Source organism: Dipteris shenzhenensis, chromosome 24, assembly GCF_047967505.1.
Source record: "Dipteris shenzhenensis isolate YYH24624 ecotype China chromosome 24, Dip_SZ_1.0, whole genome shotgun sequence".
Classification (NCBI taxonomy): domain Eukaryota; kingdom Viridiplantae; phylum Streptophyta; class Polypodiopsida; order Gleicheniales; family Dipteridaceae; genus Dipteris; species Dipteris shenzhenensis.
Genome location: NC_141619.1, coordinates 23,184,567 through 23,199,231, shown reverse-complemented (window position 1 = coordinate 23,199,231; position 14,665 = coordinate 23,184,567). Strand labels below are relative to the sequence as shown.

General features: G+C 45.5%; 1 protein-coding gene across 1 annotated transcript; it reads left to right on the top strand.

Moving 5' to 3' along the window:
• The first annotated feature begins 11,200 nt into the window (after positions 1 to 11,200).
• On the top strand, positions 11,201 to 14,332 carry LOC147886387 (pentatricopeptide repeat-containing protein DOT4, chloroplastic-like). Its single transcript, XM_087395963.1, has 3 exons — positions 11,201 to 11,325; positions 11,403 to 11,478; positions 11,565 to 14,332. The coding sequence occupies exon 3, from the start codon at positions 11,819 to 11,821 to the stop codon at positions 13,829 to 13,831; it is 2,013 nt and encodes a 670-aa protein (XP_087252089.1). The 5' UTR covers positions 11,201 to 11,325; positions 11,403 to 11,478; positions 11,565 to 11,818; the 3' UTR covers positions 13,832 to 14,332.
• Positions 14,333 to 14,665: the final 333 nt, after the last annotated feature.

The following is a 14,665-nucleotide window of genomic DNA, read 5'->3' as shown; positions in this document are numbered from 1 at the left end:
GCAAGAAGAGGTCTTTATGGAGCAGCCAGCAGGTTATGTTCATGCTATTCATCCTGAGTTTGTTTGCAGAGGCTGAAGAAAGCCTTGTATGGGTTGAAGCAAGCACCTAGAGCATGGTCTGACAAGATAGGACAGTATCTTGTCACTATTGGCTTTCAGATTTCCAAGGCAGATTTCTCACTCTATGTGAGAAAAACAGAGAAAGGGATTATGCTGCTTGTCATTTATGTTGATGATTTGATCATCACAGGTGATAGTGATGAAGATATCCTTCATGTGAAAATGCTATTGAAGCAGAAGTTTGAGATGAAGGATTTGGGAGAGCTGCGTTATTTCTTGGGCATTGAGGTGATTAGATCACCAAGTGGGATACAGCTCTTGCAGAGGCAGTATGGATTGGACATGTTGTCCAAATATGGGATGACAGGCTGGAAGCCTATTTCAGTTCCTTTGGAGCAGAATGTGAAGCTGAGCGCAGATGCCAAGGTGAGCTTCTAGAAGACACTACTATGTACAGACGCATAGTAGGAAGTTTGATTTACATGACTATTACCAGGCCAGATTTGAGCTATGCTGTTGGGTTGGTAAGTCAGTTTATGCAGGCTCCAAGGAAACCGCATTTGGATGCGGCTAGACGCATACTCAGGTATGTGAAGTCCACATTGCAGTATGGACTATTTTATGAGGCTGGGGTTCAGATACAGTTGCATGGATACACTGATGTTGATTGGGCTGGTAGTGTTTCTGATAGACGATCTACCAGTGGATATATGTTCTCTTTTGGGAGTGCTGCAGTCACTTGGAGCAGCAAGACTCCAGCCTACAGTTGCCTTGTCGAGCACAGAGGTTGAGTACAGGGGTGCAACAATGGCTGCATGTGAGGTAGCTTGGTTGCATAAGCTACTCTATGATATGCATCAGTCTACAGATGGGCCAGTTGTCATTTATTGTGAAAACATGAGCAGTATACACTTGGCAAAGAACCCAGTCTTTCATGCCAGAACAAAGCACATTGAGGTGCATTATCACTATGTGCGGGAGAAGGTTTTACTAGGTCTTATTGATCTAGTTTATGTCAGCACAGAGGATCAGGTAGCTAACATATTCACGAAAGCATTGGGCGCAGAGAAGCTGCACAAGTTCAGAGACCTGCTTGGTGTGCAGGAATTGGGATTGAGCTCGAGGGTGAGTGTTGAGATATCGAGCTCCACTCGCGATATGCCAGGGTGAATGTTGTGCATTTATGTCACCGACTTGTTAGCTGGAGATGCGGTTGGTACACCGCCCAAGAATAATAGCTGGATGACAGCTATCCTTATCTACACTAGTTCGTGGCTCAGTTAGTATGCCACCTTAGTTAGTTGAGTTTGGTTTGAGACCCACATATAGGGTTCTTCTATTTCTTTGTATCAGAGTTCTTTTTGGCTTTCACAACTAAGAAGAGGAAAACTGTTTTCAGCCTCCACCTTTGTGTGTATTCCCCCATTGTGATTGTGAGAAAGCCTCAAGTGAGACTCCTTCCCTCTCTCCCACTATCTTCACACTATCATGGCATACCGCAATGTAAATCTTCTATAATAGTCGGCATGTCCCATAAAGACCTGTACACCTTTGGAATTTGTAGGAGGAAGCAATTCCATGATGATTTGATTTTGTCCATGTCAGTTGTTGCAATCCCATGTTGAGAGACGATGTGTCCCAAAACAACTCCATGGGTGACCATGAACTGGCATTTTGTCAATTAGTTTTATAGATCTTGTCCCCACATTCACCCTGACTGCAGTGTCGTGATTCTGGATTGTCAGTCTATCAGTTCCCCAGTCATGGAGGACTGATGCTTCCTATAACCAAGGACGTCCCAGTAAGATTTGATAGGATTTTTTGGGGAGATCCAAGATTGTGAATTGGAGGGAAAAATGGACTTCTGCGACCTTTATGGACATACCATTCACTGGCGATTGCAGGGCGGGCATGGGGAGGAGGTGGTGCTAGCGAGCGAGCATCGCTGGTGCACCGCCGCAGGTGTCATTGTGGGTGCCGCTGCCCATAGTGGCTATAGCAAAGGCAAGGGCTTACGCCCTTGCTTTACCCTTGCTTTAATAGTAGGATTAGGTAGTTTAGGGGAGGAGCGGTAGGCGAGGGGGGTTAGAGAGAGAGAGAGAGAGAGAGAGAGAGAGAGAGAGAGAAGAGGGAGGGGGAGGGAAAGGGAGAGAGAAAGAGGGGGAAAAGAGAGAGAGAGAGAGAGAGAGAGAGAGAGAGAGAGAGGGGGGGGGGGGGGGGAAGGGGGGTGGTGAAGGGGGTGAGGGAGTGGTGGAGGGGTGGTGGAGATGGAAGGGGGGGAAAGGGTGGGGGTGGAGATGGGAAGGGGGGGGTGTTGGAAATGGAGGAGGGGGGGGAAGGGTGGTGGTGAGGGGGGGAGGTGGAGATGGAGGAGGGGGGGGGGGGAAGAAAGGGTGGTGGTGGAGGGAGAGGGTGGGGGGGAAAAGGGTGGTGGAGATGGGAGGGGGGGTGGTGGAAATGGAGGAGGGGGGGGAAAGGGTGGTGGTGAGGGGGGGAGGTGGAGATGGAGGAGGGGGGGGGGAAGAAAGGGTGGTGGTGGAGGGAGAGGGGGGGGGGAAGGGGTGGTGGAGATGGAGGGGGGGTGGGGGGAAATGGAGGGAGGGAGGGGGAAAAGGGGTGGTGGAGATGGAAGGGGTGGAGGGTGAAGGGGGAGGTGGGAGGGGGGGGGGGGGGGGGGGAGAGAAAAGAAAAAAATTGACGGATGGAAAACTTTGACGAAAAACGAAAAACTTCGACAGAAATCCAAAGGGAGGAAGATATGGTCACCTGAACGCTCTCCAAGTCTTTGTCAATGTAACAGGATTGTTGAGGACTAATGGACGGTGGGTGGATGGCTAGGTTATCACTGTGAGATGAGCTCGAAGTAACTTACCATGTGAGGTTGGGAATAGTCGCAAACTCATTAGCCCCTCACACCTAACTTCTTCCTTTTCCTTGATAATCCTACCCTCAAGGATTACTAAGCTTCCCAAACCATTTGCCCAGTTCTTCCCTCCCCCTCTCTAATTCCCCTCCCACAACTAACACTCTTCCATATTTCTCCCCCATGTCCCCAGATTCTCTCCCTGCCCCGCCATCACTTCCGACACTACTTGTGCTGTTATCAGCAGAAAATGACCCAATATTTGATTTTGAATAGCCATCAAGGATTTTTGGAGAAAATATCTTGATATGAAAACTCAAGGTGGATGGCAACTTCCCTACCAACCTTTGTCAGCACCAAATTAGTGAGGCTTGGGTCAGCAAGTTGGATCCCCAACCTAATTGGCGCTGCCCCAAGCTCTTCGATGTAATCTTCTTGAAAGTGTACCCGCATGCACCTCCATGTCTCAGAACCCATCCCAAGTTCTATGCAATTCCATGACATCATAGATGGGAGGCCAACATACACAATTCGGTGAGGATCATAGCATTAATTGGCCAATGATTGAGCCATACTCTGGTGTAAAATGGAACATCCAAGGAACATTGATCCAAGCACTCCAACAGCATGAGAAAATAATGCGTGGTAACATTGACCGCATCCTTCGCCAAAGTGCTATCTTTTGCAAAACATTGGAATACATTTTGGAAGTCTCCATCCACATCGACTGCCATTTGCCTACACTCAGTTTCAATCCCAACGAATGGGTCGATGCCCAAACTACAAGCCAACTCTATCAAAAAGTCGTCTTCTTAGAAGCATGCCACATATCTCTGTTCAAACAAATGGTTGATACAGGCTTCCTAGTGGAAACATAGCAAAAATTGTATGGTGCCAAGGCTTTACAATAGGATCGACTGGCCTGGCCACAAGTTCCATAGCCATTGGGTTATACACATCCCATCCCAATACCATGACCACAATAAGCCATAACCCAAGGACGGGTAATAAAATGGATCCGGGGGTATGTTGTCTATGTGCCAACATGGACTTAGGTAGCACAGAATGTGCATGGAGAGTAGCGGCAGAGCTTCACTTGTACTTGCATAAGGCTAGGAATAATCCCTCTTAGGAATCCAACTTGCATGTTCTACATCCAAGTTCTACATACGATTCCTACATGTAGTTTCTACATGCAACTCCTACATGCATGTTCTATATGAAAGTCCTACATGCAAGTCCTACATGCATGCTCTACATGCATGTTCTATATGCAAGTCCTACATGCAAGTCCTACATGCATGCTCTACATGCAAGTCCTACCTGCAGTTCCTACATGAAACTTGCAACTCCTACATGCAACTTCTATATGCAAGTTCTACATGTAGAGAGAATGCCTTACAATTCCCACATGCAGAGAGAGAAGCTCTCAAACTTGTCTAAATACCCCATAATGGAATGAAGCCCACACTCTTCGGCCAATTTTGTTGAGTTCTACTTTGATATTCCAAGCAATTGTCACCAAGTGTCCATGCTTCCTTACACTCCATGTCCAAAAGCAACTCCTCCTCCCCTCTCTTCCAACCTTGCAACCCCTCTCCTCCTCCCTCATCCTTCCTTTTCCTCCTCTCGCCCTCCCTCATCCTCCCTTCTCCTCCTCCCTCCTCCTCCATTCTCCCCCCTCTCCTCCCTCTCCCTCCTCCTCCCTCCTCCTCCCTCTCCTCCTCCCTTCTCCTCTCTCTACTTTCCCCCCATGCTGTTACACCTTCTTCCTCTCCCACTCCTATGCTTCCACTAAACCCTTAGTCCCTCAACCCTTGGCCTCCATGATCTACGAGGGAGACGATTTCTCCACCATGTACTCTACCCTGAACCTTGGATCCTCCTTTTAGCACTTAAACCCCTTCTGAACCCTAGAACCTCTTCTAAAACTTGGAACCTCTTCTAAACCCTGGAACCTCCTTCTGAACCTTGAACCTCCCTCTAACCCTTAAACTCCTCCTAAACCCTTCAACACCTAATGAAGGAGAAAACCTTCATTACCCAATCATGATGATGCACGTTCCTTTCACACATGCATGCACTATGTTTACTTACCACACTTAAGCCTACGTCTCTCATTGAAATATGACCTAAGGTCCTAAGCTATACTTATACTACAAACGACGACACCGATATATCTTTAGGTGACAAAAAGACTCGGAACCCTGCATACTGAGAATACCCTGCTCTTCCTGTAGAAGCCGTGGGAAAGAGCCAACAATAGCCCATACACTCATGCCTTGGGTGGAATCATAAGAACCACACGAAGGAATGAATGTACATTGGAGGAGAGTATCCAACGTGCAAGCACCTTGAAGGACCCTTTGTACTCGTTACCATTAATGCCTAGGAAAATGCAATTGTGTTTGTCCTCGAGAACCTGAGAGGCAAATCTACCAACCCAAATTACCATTAGACCCAATGTCATCAACCAAATGAAGCTAACTATGAACTTAATCATGGTCCATCTAAACCCAAAGGACACATGCATAGACTGCTCACAATTGCAAACATTGAAATTGAGTTGGTTATAGACTAATGTTCACAAAAAACATTTTTCTCAACAAATCACAAAACTTGGGGTTTCAAAATTTTAAAGATTTTTCTTGAGAATTTGCAGACTTGTTAGATAAAATATAACTAAATTAGTTAAAATTTTATAGATTTTACAAATTTGAGAAACTAATTTTTTAGATGAAAAGGTTGTAGGTTCATCTATATCTATACTATATATAATGGGCGTGAGAACTCGACGCTCTCTCTCTACACTTGTCACCTTGAGAAAGCTCCCAAAAGTGAGGTTTTAAAAAATGAAGAGATTTCAAGTTGCATGGCAAACTAGGAGGAGAGGTGATGAACATGTGGCTACCATGTGGCGATGTACTTTTGCATAAGGACTAGAGTAGAGAAGGTGGCAGCACATACCTGCCATGTGGCTATGCATCGCCCACCAAAATTTTGATCACCAGGCACGCCTTCATAGATCGACCTGGAACACTTCTACGATATGCTAATAGTGATACTTTCCCCTTTCATCTTGTACATAAAGTGTTGAGGTCAGCTCAGATTATATCAAAGCCACCCGATGGGGGCACTTTCATAGCGCACAAATCTAGCCTCTCTCTGTTTAATCCACCCACTATTAAGGTAACTCTACTAAAGTACTCTACTAAAGTCACCTCTCACAGCTCAAAACTTTAACCCAAGGTTAGTCCCCCAAACCCTCCCTTTGGCCCTCCAAGTTGGAAAAAGGATCGGTTTCTAGTCCAAAAGTCCTTGAAATCCGGCGGAACAGTCACTTGCCATATTCCAAGGAGTTTCCTCCTTGAAAAGTCCTCCTCCAGCCAATATGTAAAGGTCCAAAGTCCATTTCCACCATTCGATCATGCCACATGGAAAGAAAGAATCTGGCCCAAATTTCAACCTACCTTATTTTAACTAAACTAACCAGCCCACAATGAAATCCAACTAGTACAAAGTACACAATTCTAGCTAAACTAACCAGCCCAAGATTAAATTAAACTAGCGTATTTAAACTAAACTAACCAGCCCAAGATTAACTAACCGGTGTACACTTAAATTCAAGTAGCACAAAGCATGCCCAACAATTACAATTTTCACCCAAGGTTAATCCTTTAACCACCTGTGGGAGAATGAACCGTGGTTGAACTTTTCATTTCTAAAAGGCCTAGGCTTGTAGCCTGTGAACGTTGCCCATATTCCTTCCCTCATACTCTCCTATTCACTCCCTCATATTCCAACCCATTAATTATAATTAATATATTTGTCTAAGGGGGATTCCCCAAATGTTAAACCCAAAACCTTCTTTTTCTGATGCGTGAGAGCTACCACTAAGCTATAAAGTAATATTACATCTACATTTCTTATAACAGCATTATAATTGCTCCCTCACTCCCCCCCCTTTGAGGAGTCCTTTCCTCCCCCCAATTTCACTTCCCTCGTCCTTTAAATCATGGCCTTCACCTCTTCCTTTTCACCCCTCTTCATTTCTCCACAACTAATTAAAAGGACTTTCCCATTTTTCATCTAATAGGGGACCTATTCCCCTAGCCACCACATACAAGGGGAAAACTCCATTCTCCTATTCACCTCTCCTACCAATTTCAATTAATTTTGATGCATGGATGCTTAATTAACCTATGTTTACGTATGCTATTTATTTTATGCATAAATTATTTCCAAGGAGGGGGGGCTTTTATTTTATGCATAGACTATGTCCAAGGGGGGACTTCTCCAAATGTTCAAGAAAATATTCGAACTCAAAACTTTCTTATTTCCATACTTGAGCCCTACCACCAAGCTATAAAGTATTATTATAATTCATTTGTCTTAGTACTATAAATCCTCCCTCACCCCCCTCCCCTTATGTCTCACTCATCCCACCCTCTTTAATGCCCCTCCTGTATTAAATTCAACCTCCCCCCCCTCCTATGTCTCACACGTCCCTCCCTTTAATGCGCCCCCCTTAATTGATTTAACCTTTCCCCTCCCCTCCTTGAGACTAACGTTTGCTCGTCCGAATTCTACCAAGGGTACTGTGCATGAGTGCGAGTACCTCGTCGCTCTTATCATCTTGAAGTAGGGTTCGGGCCAAGGGTTCGGGCCAAGCGCCTGAGATGGTCTAACAACATTGGGGATTGTGATGAGATTGAGTCGATGTTAGGAGAGAGGGTAGGAGTCGAGAAGGAGGGGGGTTGAGAGGGTGTGATTCTTGAGGGTTTTGAGGGGGGAGGTGCGAGAAAGGGTTAAGAGGAGCCATCTTACTCCGACACCCTTACTAAAAGAATTGGAGGGGGGTTCTCAGACCTCGATGATGAGATTGCGAAGAAATTTCTTCATGCGTAGGTTGAGAGAAGGGCAAGAGAAACTGTGCAGAAGCCCTGGTATGAAAGCGGCAATAAATATTCAGTGGTTTGTAGATTCGATGTTCAAGATGTCAAGCCAGAACCTACATGATTGGCTAGAGGAGGACTTTACTTACTTTTCACGGGCAGGATCCCCTCAATGGGAGAGTGGGAGGTGCTCGTTTTGTTTGAATGTGAAATACCTCCCTTGGGGTACTTGGAGAGGTTCCTCGAGAAAGGGTTTTTCTTACTTCGTATAGCCTATGAGAAACTCAGAGATGAGCTGGTGGGCAGATCCCTCAAGCTTGCTAGGGCGGTAGTGCTGGTCATTCCTTGGAGCCTCAACTTCAGTATCAATGAATTTATGTTCTATGAATGCCCTGTGTGGGTTGATTTTCCTAACCTTCCGTCGGTTCTAGGAGAGTCTATTGAGAGATTTGCCTCAACACTTGGTAGGGTGGTTCTAGTCCCTCCGCCCATGAAATCCATGGCTTATCTTAGGAGGGCCTGGATCCTGTGGGACAGGAGTCAAGAAGTCCCAGATTTCATACATATCGAACTGTTTGATGGAGTCTCGTTTGCTCAAGAAGTTCATTTTGGTGCATTTCCTGATGCTTGTTTCATCTACAGAGAGACTACCCATTTTGCATGAAACTGCCCTAGACACGCTGAGAATACAAGTCTGGAAAAAGGAGATAAGGACGAAGCAGTGCATGCATCCCCTACGAATTCCCCTAAGACATCCCATGAGGCTTTCAATAATGCTATGGAGGAAAGTGTCGGCCAGGCTCATCTGTCGATTTAGGAAATTGTCAATGGTGTGGAGGTTACCGAAAGTGAACCATGGAGGGTTGTTGGGCCTAAAGGGAAATCCAAGGTGGTTGCTTCATCGGAACCGTCAGTTCCCCCAGCTATAGTGTGCCTCCTCTTAATTTTCAGAGTGATTAAAAAGGTAAGGATCGTGTAGGTACTGATAACCCTAGCCCATCTAGCTCGGAAGGTCCTTAGAGAGCGCCTCTACAGTAGCATAATTAAATGAATTGTAGTTTAGAGCCAAGCCAAGTGCATATCTCGAGTGAGAAGGTGGAGGAAGAGGCATATCATAGGAAACACCTGCTGGAAGAGCCACAGGTTGATAACAAGGACTCTAGCAAAAATATCCAGGCAGGTACATCAGCTACTCATTTGTTTTCTAAGAAAATCAAGGATGCGGCGAGAGCAACATGGCATGGCAAAGAAAACCATTTCCATTTTCTTCGAGATGCCTCCAAAGTCTTGGCTAACCAATAGTAGGAGGGTTGATCAAGGAAATGAGGCTATCAGATCGATTACTATTGTGTCGTGGAATGTCCAGGGGTCCTGCAGCTCAATCAAGCAGCATGCTTGTGTTTCAGTACTTATAAAGTTGAATGCATACATTTGTCTATTGGAAGAATTGAAGTGTGGCGTTAATGACGCATTTTGGTTCACCTTGAGGGTGCTTGGGTATGATATTCTCATCAATTGCCTGTATAGAGGTGAGGGCAGATGTGCATTGCTATGAAAGCAGGATTGGGGTTATGCCATGTGGAGGGTTGGTATTTGGCTATTGTAGTTCGGATTGAGAGTTTAGTTTCAATGTGCTCAGTGTCTACGATCCCAATGCTCCAGGAGATAGGGTAGCATGCTGGTGAGATATATTTGATAATATCCTTAATTTTCAGTGCTGCTTTGGACTATTTTGTGCCATTAAGTAGAAGTGCACTGTTTTTGGGATAGATCTCGACAAGGCGTATGATAGAATTTGTTGGGACTATATAGAAAAAGTGCTTCTGAAGTTGGGTGTTGGTGCCTTCTTTGTTAGGAAAATCTCCACACTCTTTGGGAATGCTTCTGCAGTGTTGTGCTTGAATGTGGGTATAATTGGCAGCTTCCCCTTGAGGAAATCTATACGTCAAGGCTATCCAATTGCCCCTTTGCTATTTGCTCTCTTGTCGATTCCTCTAATTCATAGTTTGAAGCAAGCAGTGCTCTCGAGTAACTTAGAAGGCCTTCGTCTCCCTCGTGGTGGTCATCTCAGTATACAGATGTTTGCTGATGATCTTATGATCCTTTTGCAAAGAGAATGCTGATTGTTTTTATACCATGAAACAGATTTTATCCTCTTTTTGCCTAGCTTCTGGCTCTACGAGTAGTTGGCAAAAATCCTTTGCTCTTCCTTTAAGAAAGCCAGCTTGTTCTCTGTCCACAACTTGATTGCATATCTCCCCAATTCTTAGAGCAAGAGCCTTAGCTCCACAATCTAAGAGCAAGAGCATATTTCCCAAACCCCACAGATCTATCTCCATACAACCCAACAGACCCATCTCTAGGCATAACTCCTCCCAACTCCTTGGGGCTAGGGATATCTCTAAACCAAAGGCCAGTCTTGGTTGAAATGCTAGAGCGCTTGTTCAAATTTTTGATTCTCCATACTATCAGCTTTTCTCTTGCATACGAGATCCTGTTATCTGTTGAGCACAAACGTTGTATTGTTTTCTTACAACATTAGCTATCTGTTTTTGCTTACAATCAATGAAACAACTTTTCTAAATGCGGTATTAAGGCTGTGGTGATGATCATTGACCTTCCAATTGCATTCTGGCAGGGGAGAGAAGACTCCTTCACTGGTACATGGGGAACGTGCAGCTTAGGAAATTTTTTGCAAAGGTTATCTATAGAAGCCTCGTTGAGGAGATTAGTCCTCTAGTGGATAACAATAAAAATTGGGGGCTGCGCCGCTCGCGGACCTGGTGGGATAAGTGGTTGAAGGATATCTGGAAGGGCTGTCGGATAGGCAAATTCTCTTTCATCTGTTGGAAGATTATGCATCATTGGTTGATAGTGAGAGCCAAGTTGGCCAAAAGGTTCAACCCTCTCTACGCTTTATGTGGAAGCTCTCTGGAGGTATTGCGGGAAAAAACCTTACGGGCAGATTTCCAACAATCGGTCCGGCCCGGACGGCCGATAGACTCCACACCGTTAGATCTATCCAGATCTAACGGCCATCCACTATCCACACTCCACAACCTTCAACGTGGCACACGGCAACCAGCTTCCAACCTCGCGTTGCAGCCTCCGATCGATCGTCAATGTGCTCGGTTTCCTCCCGAGAATGGGCGATCGATCAATGTGCTCGGTTTCCTCCCGAGAATGGGCTACCGACATCGATTCCCTACTCTCCACTCTCCCTCCCGCTCCCGGTACCTCTCTTTAGAGTTGCTATGGCGGCATTGATTAATGTGACTTACTTTAATCGATTTGACGTTAATCGCCCTTTGACGCTTCCACGATTAAAACTCATAGTTAAAACTCATTGTACGTCTCCTTGCCATATAGTTTGCAGGTCACTGGGCTCACAGACAGTGGACAAGTTCGGAACATCGAGAGGATGGAGAGCCCTAGCTTCAGAGGCATCCCAGCAACAATCTGCAAGGACTCCACCCCGATGCTGGCGAATCCTTCGCTCTTCTCCAAGTATCTCGAATTTCCCATTCAGTCTCCCCTTGCATATTTTCAGTTTCAATTGTTTTTCATTGTGACCTGCTTTGCAGATCGCTTACGGACACAGCGGTTATGGCAAGCCTACTTCACGGATCCTTCGCAGTGCAGGACATCCGAAAGAGCAAAGTAAGTGCCTGACGAGTCTGGAAAAAATAATTTGCACAGGTAAAACAATATTGGCTTTACTGATGAGCGTGTTCTGAACTTTACAGAGAAACTGGAAGCATAAATTTACTAAGGAGCTATATTACAATCCAGTTTGGGTTGAAGGCATGTACGAGAAAAACGAATCCGGAAGTAAGGGAACGCACCGGACCAAAGCATCCAGTGGTCAAGCCTGGTCATACTATGGCTTGGCCGAGGAAAGTGCAGAGTGCAAAAAATCGCAAGGTTAGCTTAGATCTCTAGGACAGGCCAATGCAACTAAGGCGCTAGAACTACTAGACTAGACAACGGTGGCCTGAAGATGCTGAGGTTAGAGGAGGCACTCACTTCTTTGGAACGGATGTTGCATATGCCGTCGGTTGAGAACTTCATATGCATTTTACAGAAGTGCAAGGAGGGAAAAAAATTAGCGTATGCCAGGCGCTTGCATGCCTGCATGTGCCAAAGTGGGCTAGAAGCTCATAGAGATCTCGGCAACTACCTCGTCCCAGCATTGGTCGAATGTGGAAACATACGGGATGCTCGGCAGGCTTTCAACAGGTTGTACGATCGGAATGAGTATTCCTGGACGTCTCTCATTATGGGACACACTGAATGTGGGGAATCACAGATTGCCTTCGCCCTCTACCAGAGAATGCTACAGGACTCTGTATATCCTAGCACGTATACGTTTGTGGCCTTATTGAAGGCTTGTGCTAGGCTGAAAGATATGGAAAAAGGCCGAGAAATACATGCTGAGATTGCCAGAAAGGGGTTGGATAGATATCAATTTGTTGGCAACACCTTGGTCGATATGTATTGCAAATGTGGCACGCTTGCACAAGCACATGAAGTGTTTGGCAAGCTACCAGTTCGAGATGTAGTGTCCTGGACTGCACTAGTTACAGGATATGCTGACCATGGTCTTTGTGAGGAAGCACTGAACTGTTTTGATCAGATGCAACTGGAGGGTGTGTCTCCAAATGCCGTTACGTTTCTTTGCAGCTTGAAAGTTTGTGGCACCATAGGAGCCATAGACAAAGGCCGAGAAATACATGCTGACCTTGCCAGAAAGGGGTTGGAAAGTGATTCTTTTGTTGGCAGCACTTTGGTTGACATGTATGCCAAATGTGGCTTGCTTGTGAAAGCACAGGAAGTGTTTGACAAGCTGCCAGTTCGAGATGTTGTCTCATGGACTGCACTAGTGGCAAGTTATGCAGAGCGTGGGCTTTGTTGGGAAGCACTCTACTATTTTGAACAGATGCAAGTGGAGGGTGTGACTCCCAATGCTGTCACATTTGTTTGCAGCTTGAAAGCTTGTGGGAGCATGAGAGCCATAGACAAGGGCCAACTAATACACACTGAGCTTGCCAGAAAGGGGTTGGAGAAAGATTCTTTTCTCGGTAGCACTTTGGTTGATATGTATGCCAAATGTGGCTTGCTTGCAAAAGCATGGGAAGTGTTTGACAACCTTCCAGTCCGAGATGTAGTTTCATGGACTGCACTGATCACAGGATATGCTGAACGTGGGCTTTGTGAGACAGCGCTGGACTGTTTTCATTTGATGCAATTGGAGGGTGTGTCTCTGGATCCCGTCACGTTTGTTTGTAGCTTGAAAGCTTGTGCATACATAGGAGCCATAGACAAGGGCCGACACATACATGATGAGGCTGCCAGACAGGAGCTGGAAAAAGATCCTTGTGTTGGAAACACCCTGGTGGACATGTATGCCAATTATGGCTTGCTTGCAAACGCGCAAGAACTATTTGACAAGCTGCCAGTTCGAGATGTTGTGTCATGGAATGCACTAATCGCAGGATATTCTCAGCTAGGCGAAAGTGAAATTGTTTTCCATATGCTTCAGAGAATGAGAGGGGAAGGCATAGAGCCAGATGGGGTCACATTCCTTAGTGCTCTTACTGTATGCAGTCATGCAGGGCTAGTGGATAAGGGCCAGGAATATTTTGATACCATGAGCAAGGACTATGGTATCACACCAACTATTGAGCACCACACTTGCATGGTTGATCTCTTTGGCCGTGCAGGCCAATTAGATGAAGCAGTAGTGATGGTGGAGACGATGCCTTTCCAACCTAATCTTGTGGTGTGGCATACTTTGTTGGGTGCTTGTCGAAAGTCCGGTGATGTGGATCTCGGAAGACGAGCGTTTGACTATGCAGTGCGATTAGATGAGAAGGATGCTGCAGTCTATGTCTTGATGTTCAACATCTATGCAAATGCTCACATTCAAGAGTATGATGAGACGTTTCTGGCAATGGGAGTTAAAAAAGCAAGCATGGAAGAAGCATGGGTGTCCCCTCTTCAATACACCTAAAAGGACACGAATACAAGGACCTAAGTTTTGTGATAACTGTCATCCACTACGTGCAACCCTGCATAATGGAAACGTACAGACTTGATTTCTAGAAACTGAAGATTCAAGACATGCAACAACTTCGCTTTAGCAGTAGTTTTGCCATTTTATAAAGCCAACATACGCAATATAATCCAAATCACTTTGTCACTCTAGGGATACGTCACCTACTTCCTACAAGGCCCGTCACATAAGGCGATTTCATTGACAACCCATTTACCCCCCTTTCACTAAACTAGGCGTGGGGATCACATAGGTTGAGGTGATGTTTTCATAGAATTTTCTCAAAGAGGGTTGGAACTTGTTTGCTCTCCCTTCCATGAAGATCGCACTCCTTGAGGCTGTTTCTTGTGTGTCAAAGAGGGTGTAATATAGCTCGAAATGGCATGGAACCTAACGATTGCATGCAGCATTATGGTACTAAGGCCTTGTACCATTTGGCGCCCATTCGAGAACCCTTTCACAAACCCCTATGATAGGGTGTAGAGGTATCACACCTTGAGATAAGCTTGTAATAAGGTGTTGTCAAAGAGGGTTATCGGGACCAATATAGAGTGTGACTCGATGGTGGACATATGTGGACATATGGATCATGGTGGGCAAGTGTCTTTCTTCTTTACCTTCCAATGCACGTTTTAATTTTCTTATCTTTGTTAGGCCTTCATATATTGGGGGCTCCCAAAGGGTTATCTACGCAGTATCCTTTGGCTCTTATTGGTTTAGGCTAGCTATGTTATGGGTGTGCCATCCCCGTAAAGGTTTTGAAATAGTCAAGTACCTCTCTTGGATTTGCAT